A 13,346-nucleotide genomic window follows, 5' to 3' on the forward strand; every position below is an offset into this window, starting at 1 on the left:
GATAATATTTTAGTTGAAACAAATGTCGTTTTGCACAAATATTAAAGAAAAAGAAGAGTGAGTAAGATTTAACCTAATTGCTCATAATTTTTACATGTAAAGTAAATAAAGTGATAATAAAATGGTCAAATACTCAAATTAATCCAAAACCTTTACCTAAAAAGGAAATGTTGCATGTTAATAAAAACACCTATAATCAATGATTGTTGCAACTAAGAACTAACAAAACAAGAGTATTAGTGATTTGATATTTGATAAAAAAAGAAAAAGTACTGGATAGGCAAAAAAATCCTGTAGAACTGATTTCAGCAACGCTCTTTTCTCTCACGCAGACCTCTACCTTTCTCTCTCATAAAATCTCAAACCTTCTCGCTGCCTCGCTGCCTCGCTGGTGGCTTGACTGACTTCGTCCGGCGGCGCTTTCATTGACTATTAGTCTTGGGCGATTCGTGGCTTCGTCACTGCTGGTGGGCGGTGGCTTCGTCATTCGTGGGAGATTCGTGGCTTCGACGCTTCGTATCACCATCGTCCTTGACGATTCACCGACGTGCAGCCGCAAAAGTGGTCGGAATTCGTTTCTTGGTGGACGACGGTGGACGGAATCTGCTCTAGGTACATCTTAATCTACTCAATTTGCTTGATTTCTTGTTTTACTTTATAAATTAGGGTTTATCAATTTCATGAGAATTGAAAAATAAATTGCAATTTCAGTTGTTATGGGTGTCTATATATCAGATTATGTAATGTAGAATTGTTATAAATGTTGATTTTGTTGTTGTATTTTCATTTGTGTTATTGCCTTATTGGTGTTTGATAATTGAAATTACGTTAAATTTGAATTGGGTGTTATCACTTTATTGCTGATTTTGTTGATGATAATTGATGGTCTATCACACTGCCAGCCCCTTTGCCTTTGCTAACCGTCGATCTCCGTTCGTGCAAACGCCAGAACCGTACACTGGCCGGATACCATCGACGCCCCCTCTCCCCAGTCGCGACGGCCTCACCAATACATAGTTGACAGTAAGTTATCTTTTTGTTTTTTTTATTCTTTGTTCTTCAATTTTCATACTTTCATACTTCATACTTTCATACTTCATACTTTCATACTTCATACTTTCATACTTCATATATATTAGATTCTTAGATTATTTGAATGTTTACATGTAAATTGTAGATATTATTCATTACTTAGGGACTTATTGAAATTGAAATCAAATATATAGTTTTTAGGGATTTAGCAATTTAGGGCTAGATTAAATTGTTAAATTTTTCAATTGGTATGTGTGTATTTGATTCAAAAATACGGTTGAAGTTGCAAAGTTTGACCATTAGTAGTCCAATCACCAATGTACATCTATCATTAGGAATGGTTTTAATTTCCTTCTAGACAATAGGAAACGAAGTATATATCAGACTAGCAGATTATGCCATTGAAGTTCTTATTTATTTGAGTTTCAAACGAGTATTTGAAATTAAGCCAATTGACTAGATGTAGATGTGCAAGTCTTTCGTTCAAGAGAGACGGGCAAATTGCACTATATGAGTTGGCGTTTTCCATTAAATCAAATATCACAATTGATTACTTTTTATAAATTCAATTAGGAAATGACAAACACCAAAGTATGAAGGCTTGGAGGATGCAAGTGTAATTTTAATTTCAAGTTTTAACCTTATGTATTTTTCTTTCTTAATTGGGTTATTTTATGACTAATATTTTGAATATTTCGGTTGTAAGACATATGTACTATAAAAATTTTGTGAACATTTTCCCCTTACTTTTTTGTTTGTACCCCCAGAATGGGTCCACAATTGCTCTAAATACGTTTTTTCATACTCTATTTGTATATCCTCTTTTTACCTTTTCCCTCCCTTTCGCCTTCCCCTTCTTCTTCCACTACCACTATGAATTACCCCATTGGAACCACCACCCCAATTTTCCGGCGAGCGTGATCCATCCGGCGACACATCATCTCCTCCAGCGAGCTTGATTCCTCAATTAAAAAGAAGCAACTACTCTCAATCTAGCAAAATTGGTCTCAACTGTATGGCTACAAAAAAACCAAATCAAATTAAAGGAGAGAAGCCCAAACCCTAAAACAATCCTATCAGAGTACTTAGCTCTATCGGATCTATTTGCCTTCGAAAAAATACATGGTAGACGAAATCAATTGAATTTTTTTTTTAAAAAAATATGGTGAGGCTTCCATGGTAGCCCCCCCCCCCCCCCCCCCCACCATAGGCTCATGCGTCCATAGACGTCCCACCACATGCGCCTACCATTACCGCCTGATAGCCCTTTGTGGTAGGGCGTATACCATGGATGCCTCACCATATATATTCAATTTTTTTCTCAAACTCAAATTTGTGGGGTTTGTTTTGTGAATTTGATTTCTGTTTTGTGGGATTTTGTTTTTTTATTGGGTGTTTTTAAGGATTTTGAAGGTGAGTTATTTGGATCTTCCTTCAACCAAAGTAGCACCGTAGCTTTTGTAAGGTAGTGGGGTTATGGTGGACTTGTGGTGGTGGTGGAAGAAGGGAAAGAGGAAGTAAGGGAAAGGAAGGAAGAGAGAGAAGAAATGATATGGTATAAAATACACTATAAAAATATGTATTAAGAACAATAGCAAAAAATGACGTCGAATAGCAAAACCCTATTTTTATGAAAATCATTCTTGAATATTAATCCAAATCAATATTCATGAACCCGCACCATAATAATTTCTTAAAATTTTCAAATATTACCCCTCAACTCTCACAACCTCAACACTCTCCTACATCGCTCGTTCTCTTCTCAACACCACTACACCACCCCACTGCGCACCGAGAATTGCCACTCAACAGAGAAGTTGAAACATCCTTCAATTGTCGGTTGCCTTTAAACCCGCACCTAATTAATCACCCATCTCTTGACAATTAATATTATCGATTTAGGATCATCATGTCTCAGACATATTGTATTTTGTTTTTTTCTTGAATGTTGCAGATGAGTGTTGCAACAGATTCTCCTGTAAGCTCGTCAAGTAGCGACGATTTCGCGGCATTACTTGATGCTGAGTTGGATTCTGGCTCGTCCGATACATCCCCTGATCAAGATGAAGATAACAATGTAGAAGGTGCAAGGTATTATACTTTGCGTTTCCGTTTCATGATTATGTTCTATTCTATCTTCTTAGGGTTTTAACTCGAAATTCTTTTTGCTACACTCACTTAGGTGGGCAGGTTTTAGTGATTATATTGTAATGTACAAATTGAGTTATACTTTGGCGACTTAGGGTTTGTTCTATTCAACTTATTTTGATTTATCTGAACTTATTGGAGCTTATTGAAGCTCATTTTATAAGGTGTTAGAATATAATGAAACTTATTTGAATTTTTTGGAATTAGTACTTATCTTAACTTATAGCAAGTTTTAGGGTTTATCTAGTAATTAGTAAAGTATAAATTAAGGTATACATTAGAGACTTAGAGTCCGTTTTATTTAACTTATTTGACTTATTTGAACTTATTTGAACTTATTGGAACTTTTCGAAGCTCATTTTATGAGGTGTTAGAATTTCTTATTTAAATTTATTTGAACGTATTGGAACTCGCTAGAGCTTATCTTAACGTTTTTTTTCTCCCTGAAATAAGTCAAATTAAGTTGAACTAAACAATAGCCTTACTTACGGATTTAACCATGAAACTAAGTAAATTATTACAAGGTGGCTGTGAGAAGGCAGAATGAGATACACAGGTAGTTATTAATAATTTTCGAAGTTAAGGGCGGTGCTGAGAATAACCCTTCACTTCCTCCACTTATGGGTGTTTATTTGAAGAAATTTTTAGGATATTGGATTAGTTTCTATCCGATGGCTTGTTTTTGCATTTATCCTACAGTTTCAGTTAGATGCTAGTATGATTTTTGATTATTAATAAGTGCTTCTGTATTTAGGATGAAAAGACGCAAGGTGTTGGAGATAGACAGCAAAGTGGAGGTGGAAGGTTCATGTACACATCCTGGTTTTCTGAGGGATCTGTGCATTGGCTGTGGAAAGAGAATGGATGATGGAGCGGGTGTTGCATTTGGATATATTCACAAGGTACATGTAGTTTGAGTGAGTAATGCAATCAGCTTAAAGCATAATTCTTCATATGTGCACTTCTTAGAAGATGAGTAGGAACTAGGAACAATCCCTTGTGCTCCTTAAGGAGTGTCGACTTTGAAATATGGGTATTTCATCTTTATCGTTTTAAAGGAAAAAGGAGTACATAATTGTCTATGAAGCATATAGTACTTCGAGCTATTAAGGTTCCTGCTAGTGATTATTATATGGATTTGATCTGCATCCTTTGTTACTTGCTGTTTATGCTGGTGTATATTGTCATTGTTAATCTACTGGTCAAATAATTGTCAGCTTTACAGTTGGAGAGTTTGTTTTATCAGAATTTCTTCTTGAGAAGATTCATAAGAATTTGAGATTATTAATATTTGCAACTGCAGGACTTGAGGCTTGGGAATGATGAGATTTCTCGGTTACGCAATGCTGATGTGAGGTCTTTGTTGCGCCATAAGAAACTTTATTTAGTTCTTGATTTGGATCATACATTACTTAATTCAACTCGATTAGAGGATATAAATTCAGAAGAGGAGTATTTGAAGAGTCAGACAGACTCCTTTCAAGGTTGATCCTTTACTGCTCTTTTGTTTTGCTTTCTTAGTGCATTTGACTATAATAAAATATTCAGTAATGACCCCTTTTCTTGCATATTGTTGACGTTGGTTGCAGTTGCTAAATTGATGCTTTCATAAGTGTCATTACGTGTATTTTTCTTGACTGGCACAGAAGTTGTTGAGTCTCAAGATCTGTTTTTCGGTATTATTTGTTCAAGTTTTTTCAATTTTCTCTAGAATTTCTCATGGAAGAAGTTAGTAAACCTTTTGGCTTTGTAAACTGTAATGGCAATTGTTCTTTAAAATTAGAGACTAGTTTAGGCAAACAAAACATCGAGTTGATATGTACTGAAATAAAGCTTGTTCAGACTGCGTAAAATGTAGCTTATGTTGTCCACTTGTCGTACAATCTTAGGCCCACTAATTTGGGTCAACATTTGCTTTCAGTTAAAGTTAAGTGCGCTACATTTCTAATGATTGTTTAGACTTCAGCAATCACCTTGACATATTACTTGTCCAGGTAAGGGCTCTTGTATATATGATATGCTAAGCGGCTTTTGTTTCTATCTTGTGGTCCCTCTGTCCTGCATCGTAAACGTGCAAGCTCTTTCTCAAGACTTCCATAGGGCACAATTTGTTAATTTGAAAGGCTATCACTCTCTGGCTGTTTTGTGAGGATAATTTTACTCATTTCTTTTGTATGTTCCTTGTGGTCTGCGTTATCATTACTGGCCATGCCTTCTTGCTGTCGTCGTTGGGTGTTGAATGGTTTCTGACAGCAGATTATATTTTGGGGGCATACCTGAAGCAATTGTTAGAACTTCTAGAAAGTACAGAAAAGACTTGACAGAAGTTTTCTGGTGATAGAATTTTGAGGATCACAATAACTCTGCAGACCCACATCTGACATGCCTGTTCGTGCAATCTCCCTTTTTATTTTCTATTTTTTTTAGGATCATCTGTTGGATTCCAAGTAATAATTATGTTATAGGTCCTGAGACCGAAGCTTTTGCTATGGAGCATCATATTCTAGAATCTGGAACTAGAAGCACTTGACAAGATCAATGATGGTTTTTGATTAGAAGTAATAGATATCTTTGATAACCTTAAAGTACTTATTTTCATTATAGTTTACCCCCCGCATCGCTGAGGTTTAAAAACTAACAATAATTGTCTATGGATTAAAGACTTCATATTCCTAACACTAGGAAACCAACCGTTGGTAGGAATGTATTGTTTCGAGAAAGCTAAACAAATTTAAACTAATTCGTTAACTCATTATTATTCGGAATTTTTTTGGATCAAGACAATAAGCTTTCGACATCATACCTAGGAGTAAAATCGCAGATGCGGTTGCATTCATGGTATTGGTTGCGATAACGCAAAACGGCTTGTAATGAATGAACAAAATGAATAGCGTTTAACGCGGCTTGAATTCATTAATTTGAAATCATATTAACAGATTTGTAACCTAAACTTTGTATATTTCAAGTTTAACAAGTATTTCTTCAACTTAGTATGACTAAACCTATCATATGCTTGGGTTATATATATGGTGAATGAATAATTACTTAAAACATGTATTTTATCCTATTATTCATATAAAACACTCTCATTTATATTATCTAACTTGAAATCCCACGTCATGTTTTTCTCCCTTCTTTGGTGTGTGCACCGTTTTTTCTAGCTGCACTTTAGGTTTCTCCTTTCTTCTTTTTGGCCAATTATGACAAGTGACAAACATAACCAGAATAAACATTCTAACACAGCGAGTTAGCGTTCCGTATCGGACATCGCCGGAAGAATGTCGTGGTTTTATTGCGGCGTTATGTAGCGACTAGTTCAAAATCAGATACGTAATGGAATGACTGTGTTTTCATTCCATTCTTCATATTCCGAACATTAGGAAACCTACCATAGACATTAATACAATAATACTCCCCCCGTCTTTAATTGGTTGCTATTTTTTGGAAGTTAAAGGTAGGATTCTAGGAAGATGATCAAAATAAAGTGGGATATTGGTACTTGTTTGTGGGTTAGGGTTATCAAATAAAGAAATATAGCAAATAAAAAGAGACATCCGTTAATAGAAAATTGTAGCAAGTAAAGAAGACGGAGGGAGTATATTAAAATCCAAAGAGCTACAAAATACTTGTGACAAATATGGAAATTATGCATTCTTCCTAATATTCTTCCTCAATTAGATTCCAGGCTCTTGAGTTCAATCACTGTTTTGTGTAGTTATATTATATTCGAAATTTAAGTGATGGCATGGCTAACATAATGCATAGCTTGATCAATATTAGTGTACCTTTCTTCTTGAATGGGCTATTCTCTTGGCTATTGTCTATGATACCTGTAATTCTTACATGATTTTCCTGTGACTGCTCTCCTTCATGTCCCCTCCTCTTCTCCTCTTTCTCTCTGTGTGCCTTCCAGTTTCTCTCTTGTCTGGGATTAATTTAGCTGATGGACTGCTCCCATATTTTTTGTTTTGTCGTCATCTGATGTGTGCGTACTTTAAATCTGGCAGATATTGCAAAGGGCAGTTTATTTCGACTTGATATGATGCGCATGATGACTAAGCTAAGACCATATGTTCGTACTTTCCTGGAAGAAGCAAGTAGCATGTTTGAAATGTATATCTATACGATGGGTGAACGCCCTTATGCTATTGAAATGGCAAAGCTTCTTGATCCTGGAAATTTGTATTTCAATTCAAGAGTGATTTCCCAAGCTGATTGTACTCAAAGGCATCAGAAGGGGCTAGACGTGGTACTGGGACAAGAGAGTGCTGTTTTGATACTTGATGATACAGAAGGGGTAAGTGGCTCTCTCTGCTACTTCTATTATTCATTTTCTTGTTGACTGTATCTTGTTTCATGCCTTCTTATATTATACTCCAGCATACAATGACTTGAAATTTTTCCTTGATATTCACCGTGCTATTAGTCTTAATGTCATTCTCTTTCTTATACAACTTTATGTGTTTCCCTTGTGTGTTGATCAAATTAGATTTACTGCCCGTATGATTGTGGATTATGAACATGGTCAATTTGATCATCTTCGTTCTTTTGACCACGTGTATGTTGTGGCAGATATTTGAACCTAGATTGAGGTGGGGTAAACTAAATGATTAACCACTGACTTTATGGATTCATAATTCTAATCTGACATACAACTAGATTGAGGTCGGTAAACTAGATGATTTGACGACTATATGGCAGATTTTTTACTAATTTATTTATATTGCAACTCCGCAAGTAATTCAACCTTATTTGGATGATTTTTTTTTCCCGAGCTTCCCATTGCGGTAGAGTAGTCATAGCAGCAATATTTGACCAATGTGACGTGCATAAAATTTTAATTGAAGTGAGTGGTTATTTGGTAAATAGGAAATTATGTAGGCAATCAGAATTTTCATGATTTTCGGATTTGGTAGTTTGGTTGACAGTTCACCCACCCCACTTGGTCATTAAGAATTCCCACATCAATTCATGGGAATTATAAGTTCATTGATGTCAACCAAACATATTAAGGCCATTTTCTAGGAATTACATAAGGTAAATAACTTCCTAGGAAATGAAACTTTCCATTGGAATCAAATTCCCATGTATGCCAAACAACTTATGGGTAGAGGCAAGGAAATTCCCATATCTGATAGTTCTCAAACACAAAGTCAAATCCAACCATGGCTTTTAATTATTACCATTGATTAAGAGTCTCTTTGAGACCAGTGCAAACCTTTTTTGACGCTGAAGAGCCACTGATTTACCTGATTCTCACTGGCCACTGCTAATACCAACATGTAATGAAATAGAAGGAGATAGAGAATTGCAGAAGAATAGAGGGAAAATTAGGAGTAACAGAGTAAATTCTATCAATACAGCAGCAAATAATTTCCAGAGCTTCAGGTGACTTGGTGTCTGTCTTACTCCTTTGAGATGAAAAAGAATACACCACTTTTTCTGAATGGTTTTGCTGTTCCCCTCCCTTATCAAATTTCCTCCACTCAGTACATCCCCCTGTTTCTGTAGCTTTTATTTACTATACTCCCTTGCCTCATTTAGCTTTCTCCTAACTTCCTAACAGAATATTAACCAAATTACGAGGAACTTCCATTTTGCTTATCCCCTTTTGTCTTGCGCTAGTGAAATGTTTGTGGGGTTTGGTTTGGGTGTGCTAATCTGATACGTCTTCTTTCATAGCAATCTATTATTTCTAGATAGGCCTCTCTTCCTGTGCATTATTGTGTCATGCTTTTTCGTAAAATTAAAAAATTCTGTCACATTGACTGAAGCGACAAAACATGTTTCTTACGGGATTTACTGAATTAGGAATTCTTTTGTTGTTGTTGCTTCCAGCCATTGAGAGGTACATAAAAACCCATCTTCCTTGACTACTTGTGATCTTTTCAGACTTGATGTTTGTATGTTACTTTGAAAATGTTTTGCTTTGTGATTTCAACCTATACTGAGTGATTCCACTTGGAGATATGTGGTTGTGGAGTTGCACAAGGAGTTCCTTGGAGAATCTTTCATCTTGTTAAAGATCAAATTGACCTTTAAGAATATCTTTTAACAGATGCTTGAGAATGATTTTAGATGCCTACTTCCTATAGAGCCATTCCTAGATATTTGGATATGATCACTGGTTATACTGTTTTATATCTGTTTGAGAATCATGATTGTATCAAATGCTTAATTCGGCACGTAGATTATTTATACATTATAACTCTGGATATAATGCTAATTTTCACTCATGTATTTCGGTAATCTTTGAATAATTTGTTTGTGTGGATCACCTGAAAAATTTAAAGCAATTGAAAATATTCTAGGTTTGGCGAAGGCACAAGGACAATTTAATATTGATGGAAAGATATCACTACTTCTCTTCTAGCTGTCGCCAATTTGGCTATAGTTGCAAGTCTCTGTCTGAGTTGAAAGGTGATGAAAATGAGGCAGATGGAGCACTTGCAACTGTACTTGGAGTTCTAAAAAAAATTCATAGCAAGTTCTTTGATCCTGTAAGTTCTCTTTCGTTTACTGTTTATAGTTACTTATTTTGTCTACTTGGATGTATTTGTTGACATGCAATTTTCTAATAGGAGCATGGAGACGAGTCAGATGATTTTGCTGCCAGAGATGTGAGGCAGGTAAAATCCAGTTATCTCCTATGGTTTTGTGCCTTCTATAATTTCTCTGGCTTCGCGAGTTATTATTTTAAATAAGTTGCAAATGATATGGGAGAGGGAGTTTTTTCAATAAAAAAGAGAAGTGTTTTAATAGCACTTAGTTTTGAGGTTGGGAAGGTTAGCGCATTAAATCGACCAATTCTGGGGTTCATGCATGATGCTTCTGTGTTCGAGTGTTTGTAGAAGACAAAATTGAGCTTTCTTTTCTTGTGTTTTATAGAACATTGAATAAGCTAATATAAAATTGATGATGCAGGTGCTGAAACAATTTCGAAAGGAAGTCCTTAAAGACTGCAAGTTAGTATTCAGTAGAGTTTTCCCAACAAAATTCCAAGCTGATAACCATCATTTGTGGAAGATGGCTGAGAAGTTGGGAGCTACATGCTCGATGGAACTTGATTCCTCTGTTACACATGTTGTGTCAACAGATTCCGGGACGGAGAAATCTCGTTGGGCAGTTCAGAATGGAAAGTTTTTAGTCCATCCAAGGTGGCTCGAAGCTGCAAACTATCTATGGAATAGGCAACCAGAAGACCAGTTTCCTGTTCATCTAACAAAGAGCAAATGACGTATTTTTGGTGCTATAACTCTGTGGAGGTTGATTTAGATGTAGTGTGTACATTTTGTAGACGATAGTTCACACTTGCTAACATAGTAGCCTACCCCTGCCCCTCTTTGTTGGTTTTTGGTGGGAGATGATTGGTTACGCAATAGGAGTCGTCAAGAATTTTAACTTGATAGGTACATCCAGTAGAATGGTATACAAGTAAAGAAAAAGGTTAAAACAATTAAAATCTTGCTGTCGTTATTTGTAGTCTATGAATGTGAAGGAGAATCAGTCTTAATTCTTGCGGCCCGTTTGGTAAGAGGTTATAAATGGTAGGAATGGTAATGCATTATAGTGTAAATTTGTACTAGAAATCCAATGTCATTACCAATGATAATGCTACTTAATTACAAGATATTCATTTTTTTCCTGAAATCTCATTACTATCCATTACTACTTGGGAAGGTGGTATTAGGTGGTAATGAAAATATATAAAGGAAAACCCATGTTTTGTGATAAAGTTTCATTCCCATGGTTATGGACATGTGAAAATCTTTACAAATTTACACTAGATTTCATTACCATTACCACTATTTATAACCACTAACCAAACGGGCCGTTAAGGTTTAGAATTTGGGTGGAAAAGGTTTACTTCTAATGGCCAGCCACAACATCGACTGACCTACCTTGTAGTGTAACACACGCATCCTATTTATTTTTGTTACTAGTTTTAACCTGTTTGCAAATGTTTTCATCGCAATCTGAATCTAAATACCTGCACTATTCTAAGATACTTGTAATACTTTGATTTTTGCAAATTTTGTTTTCAGTGAGGAGTTTTAAAAAACTGACATTTAAAAGAGGGCAAAGGGGTTTTGCATCAGAATAGTTGAAAGCATAAAGGGTAGAATCCAGCAAAATCAAACTAAGAACATGTAAATTTTATCGTTGTGGGAATATTGTTTCGACTATTCTATATGCTGAACAACAAAACAAAGTACCCGCAGGATGTTGGAGGACTCGTCAAGATTTGCATGGTAACTTGTATTTTGGTTCGGGTGATATCTTGGGTCAGTTAAAATAAATAAATATGTTATTATTATTCTTAAATTTTATAATATATTTGCCACTTTTTATATTTTTTGTCCATTAAGAAATCGAAAAGTTTACGCCATGACGTGATAAGTAAAAAAATTCGAAAGGTTTAAGTTTGAAAATAATAGCTTAAAACGAATTGTGATAAGAGAATATGACATCAATAATCTCTTGTTAGTTACGTAATAAGAGTGTTAGATATGTATACACTTGATTAAGTCTTTTTAGTCAATTATATTTATGATAAGGCTTTATCATATTCTATTTTTAACATTAGACAATAAAGTCATATTGTATTGATGGTTAACTAGCATAATGTGCTGAGACCTTGCAATACACAATATTCATATTTTTTAAATTGAGGAGTACATATAAACATAAAACATTTTCGTTAGAAGTTCGAGGATAGTGTCACATGGCACATAAACAGGTAAATTTCCTTAGACACGACTTTTAATATATTTGTACAGGTTAAGTGGAAACGCTACGACCCTTTCATTCGTTAGTCATGCAATTGAATTTATTGAATCCAGGAATACGAGGAAGCTTATTGTTAATTGAAAATCGGTTTATTAAAAAAGCTAACGTAAGTCTTAAATTATTTAGTGATTGTCCAAATATAACAGAGGAAGCTCTCGGATCTTTTACTCAAATTTATCTTTCTCAATCTTTTCATACATATCTTTTTCTAGTGTTCCAATTCTAGATATGGTTATTTTGGTACGACCAAAATAGGCTATAAGAATCCCAATGTATGGCAATTTTTTTGTTTAAAAAAAGTGATGTAACTTTATTATATTGGAAGTATAGGCAAACATCTATACAAATATATTAAACCCAAGACCTCAAATACATATACTAAAGTTTTAACCACTAAGCTAAGTTGTATTTATTGGTATTATCATAAAGTATTATATTAATAAATGAAATGTTTTTTTACCTGGGGCATAGCTCAAGCCTAATAACTAGTTCACCTATATAAAGCAGCAATATGTGGAACATGGCTTGCAAAGTTGCTCTTGTCATCAAGGGCAAGGGAGCTTGCATGGTCAGGGCATGGGAGCTTGCATGGTCAGGGCATCACCGCATCACTACTCTATCTTAGCTACATAATGTCAATGGTGAATGTTTGCCTGAAGGATGAATTCTTATTGTTCTATTCTTATTGTTCTATTGCATGGCAATGACGAACTTCAATGGAATCACACAAGAAATGGGAATTACTCGGTCAAAACAAGCTATTGGTTTCTATGCCCAAAAGGCAAAAACTGAAGATCCCAATCAAGACTCACAATTAATGAGCTTGAAGTAACAATGTATTAATGAGCTTGATTAGTCTATTTATCTTTTTATTGGGCTATGACATTCTGTAGCTAAGATAGAGTGGTGATCTTATTGTTCTATTAGTTGGCATATATATTGCTTTCCCTCTCAATAAAGGAATATGTAATCAGACATTCTCGACAATTATATAGATAGAAATTATTTTATGGAGATAAGAAGTTAATTTTGTAGTAATCACAATTTTTTTAAAGTAAAATAAAGTGGACTCACTTGAGGGGATAAGGGAAAATTCTCAAATGAGTTCCATGAGGTTTGAATACTAGACCTCAGGGATATGAGGTGAGAAACGATGCCACTACTCCACCACCTCAACCTCTTTGTAGTAATCACATTTGCTTGTTAGAGAATATATGTTGATTAGTAGGACAATAAAAATTTTCTCTTAGAAATTCATCAACTTATCTCAAGCAGGTAAGTTAATTCTCATTAATACCATCCTCGCCTCACTAGCATCCCACATCATATCCATATACCTTCTCCCAAAAAATCACAAAAAAGTGAACTTTTATTTT

The 13,346-nt window shown here is 35.0% G+C and overlaps 1 protein-coding gene across 2 annotated transcripts; it reads left to right on the top strand.

Moving 5' to 3' along the window:
* The first annotated feature begins 258 nt into the window (after window positions 1-258).
* LOC104906296 (RNA polymerase II C-terminal domain phosphatase-like 4) lies at window positions 259-10,756 on the top strand. Of its 2 annotated transcripts, XM_010695033.4 has the most exons (9): window positions 259-612; window positions 903-1,023; window positions 2,987-3,123; window positions 3,935-4,082; window positions 4,484-4,664; window positions 7,188-7,477; window positions 9,492-9,680; window positions 9,762-9,809; window positions 10,105-10,756. In XM_010695033.4, the coding sequence occupies exons 3-9, from the start codon at window positions 2,987-2,989 to the stop codon at window positions 10,414-10,416; spliced, it is 1,305 nt and encodes a 434-aa protein (XP_010693335.1). In that variant the 5' UTR covers window positions 259-612; window positions 903-1,023; the 3' UTR covers window positions 10,417-10,756. The 2 variants fall into 2 exon arrangements, with proteins under 2 accessions (XP_010693335.1, XP_057248480.1); XM_057392497.1 differs by lacking the exons at window positions 259-612; window positions 903-1,023 and having other exon boundaries at window positions 2,978-3,123.
* Window positions 10,757-13,346: the final 2,590 nt, after the last annotated feature.

This window comes from Beta vulgaris, chromosome 2 (genome assembly GCF_026745355.1).
Source record: "Beta vulgaris subsp. vulgaris cultivar EL10 chromosome 2, EL10.2, whole genome shotgun sequence".
NCBI lineage: Eukaryota > Viridiplantae > Streptophyta > Magnoliopsida > Caryophyllales > Amaranthaceae > Beta > Beta vulgaris.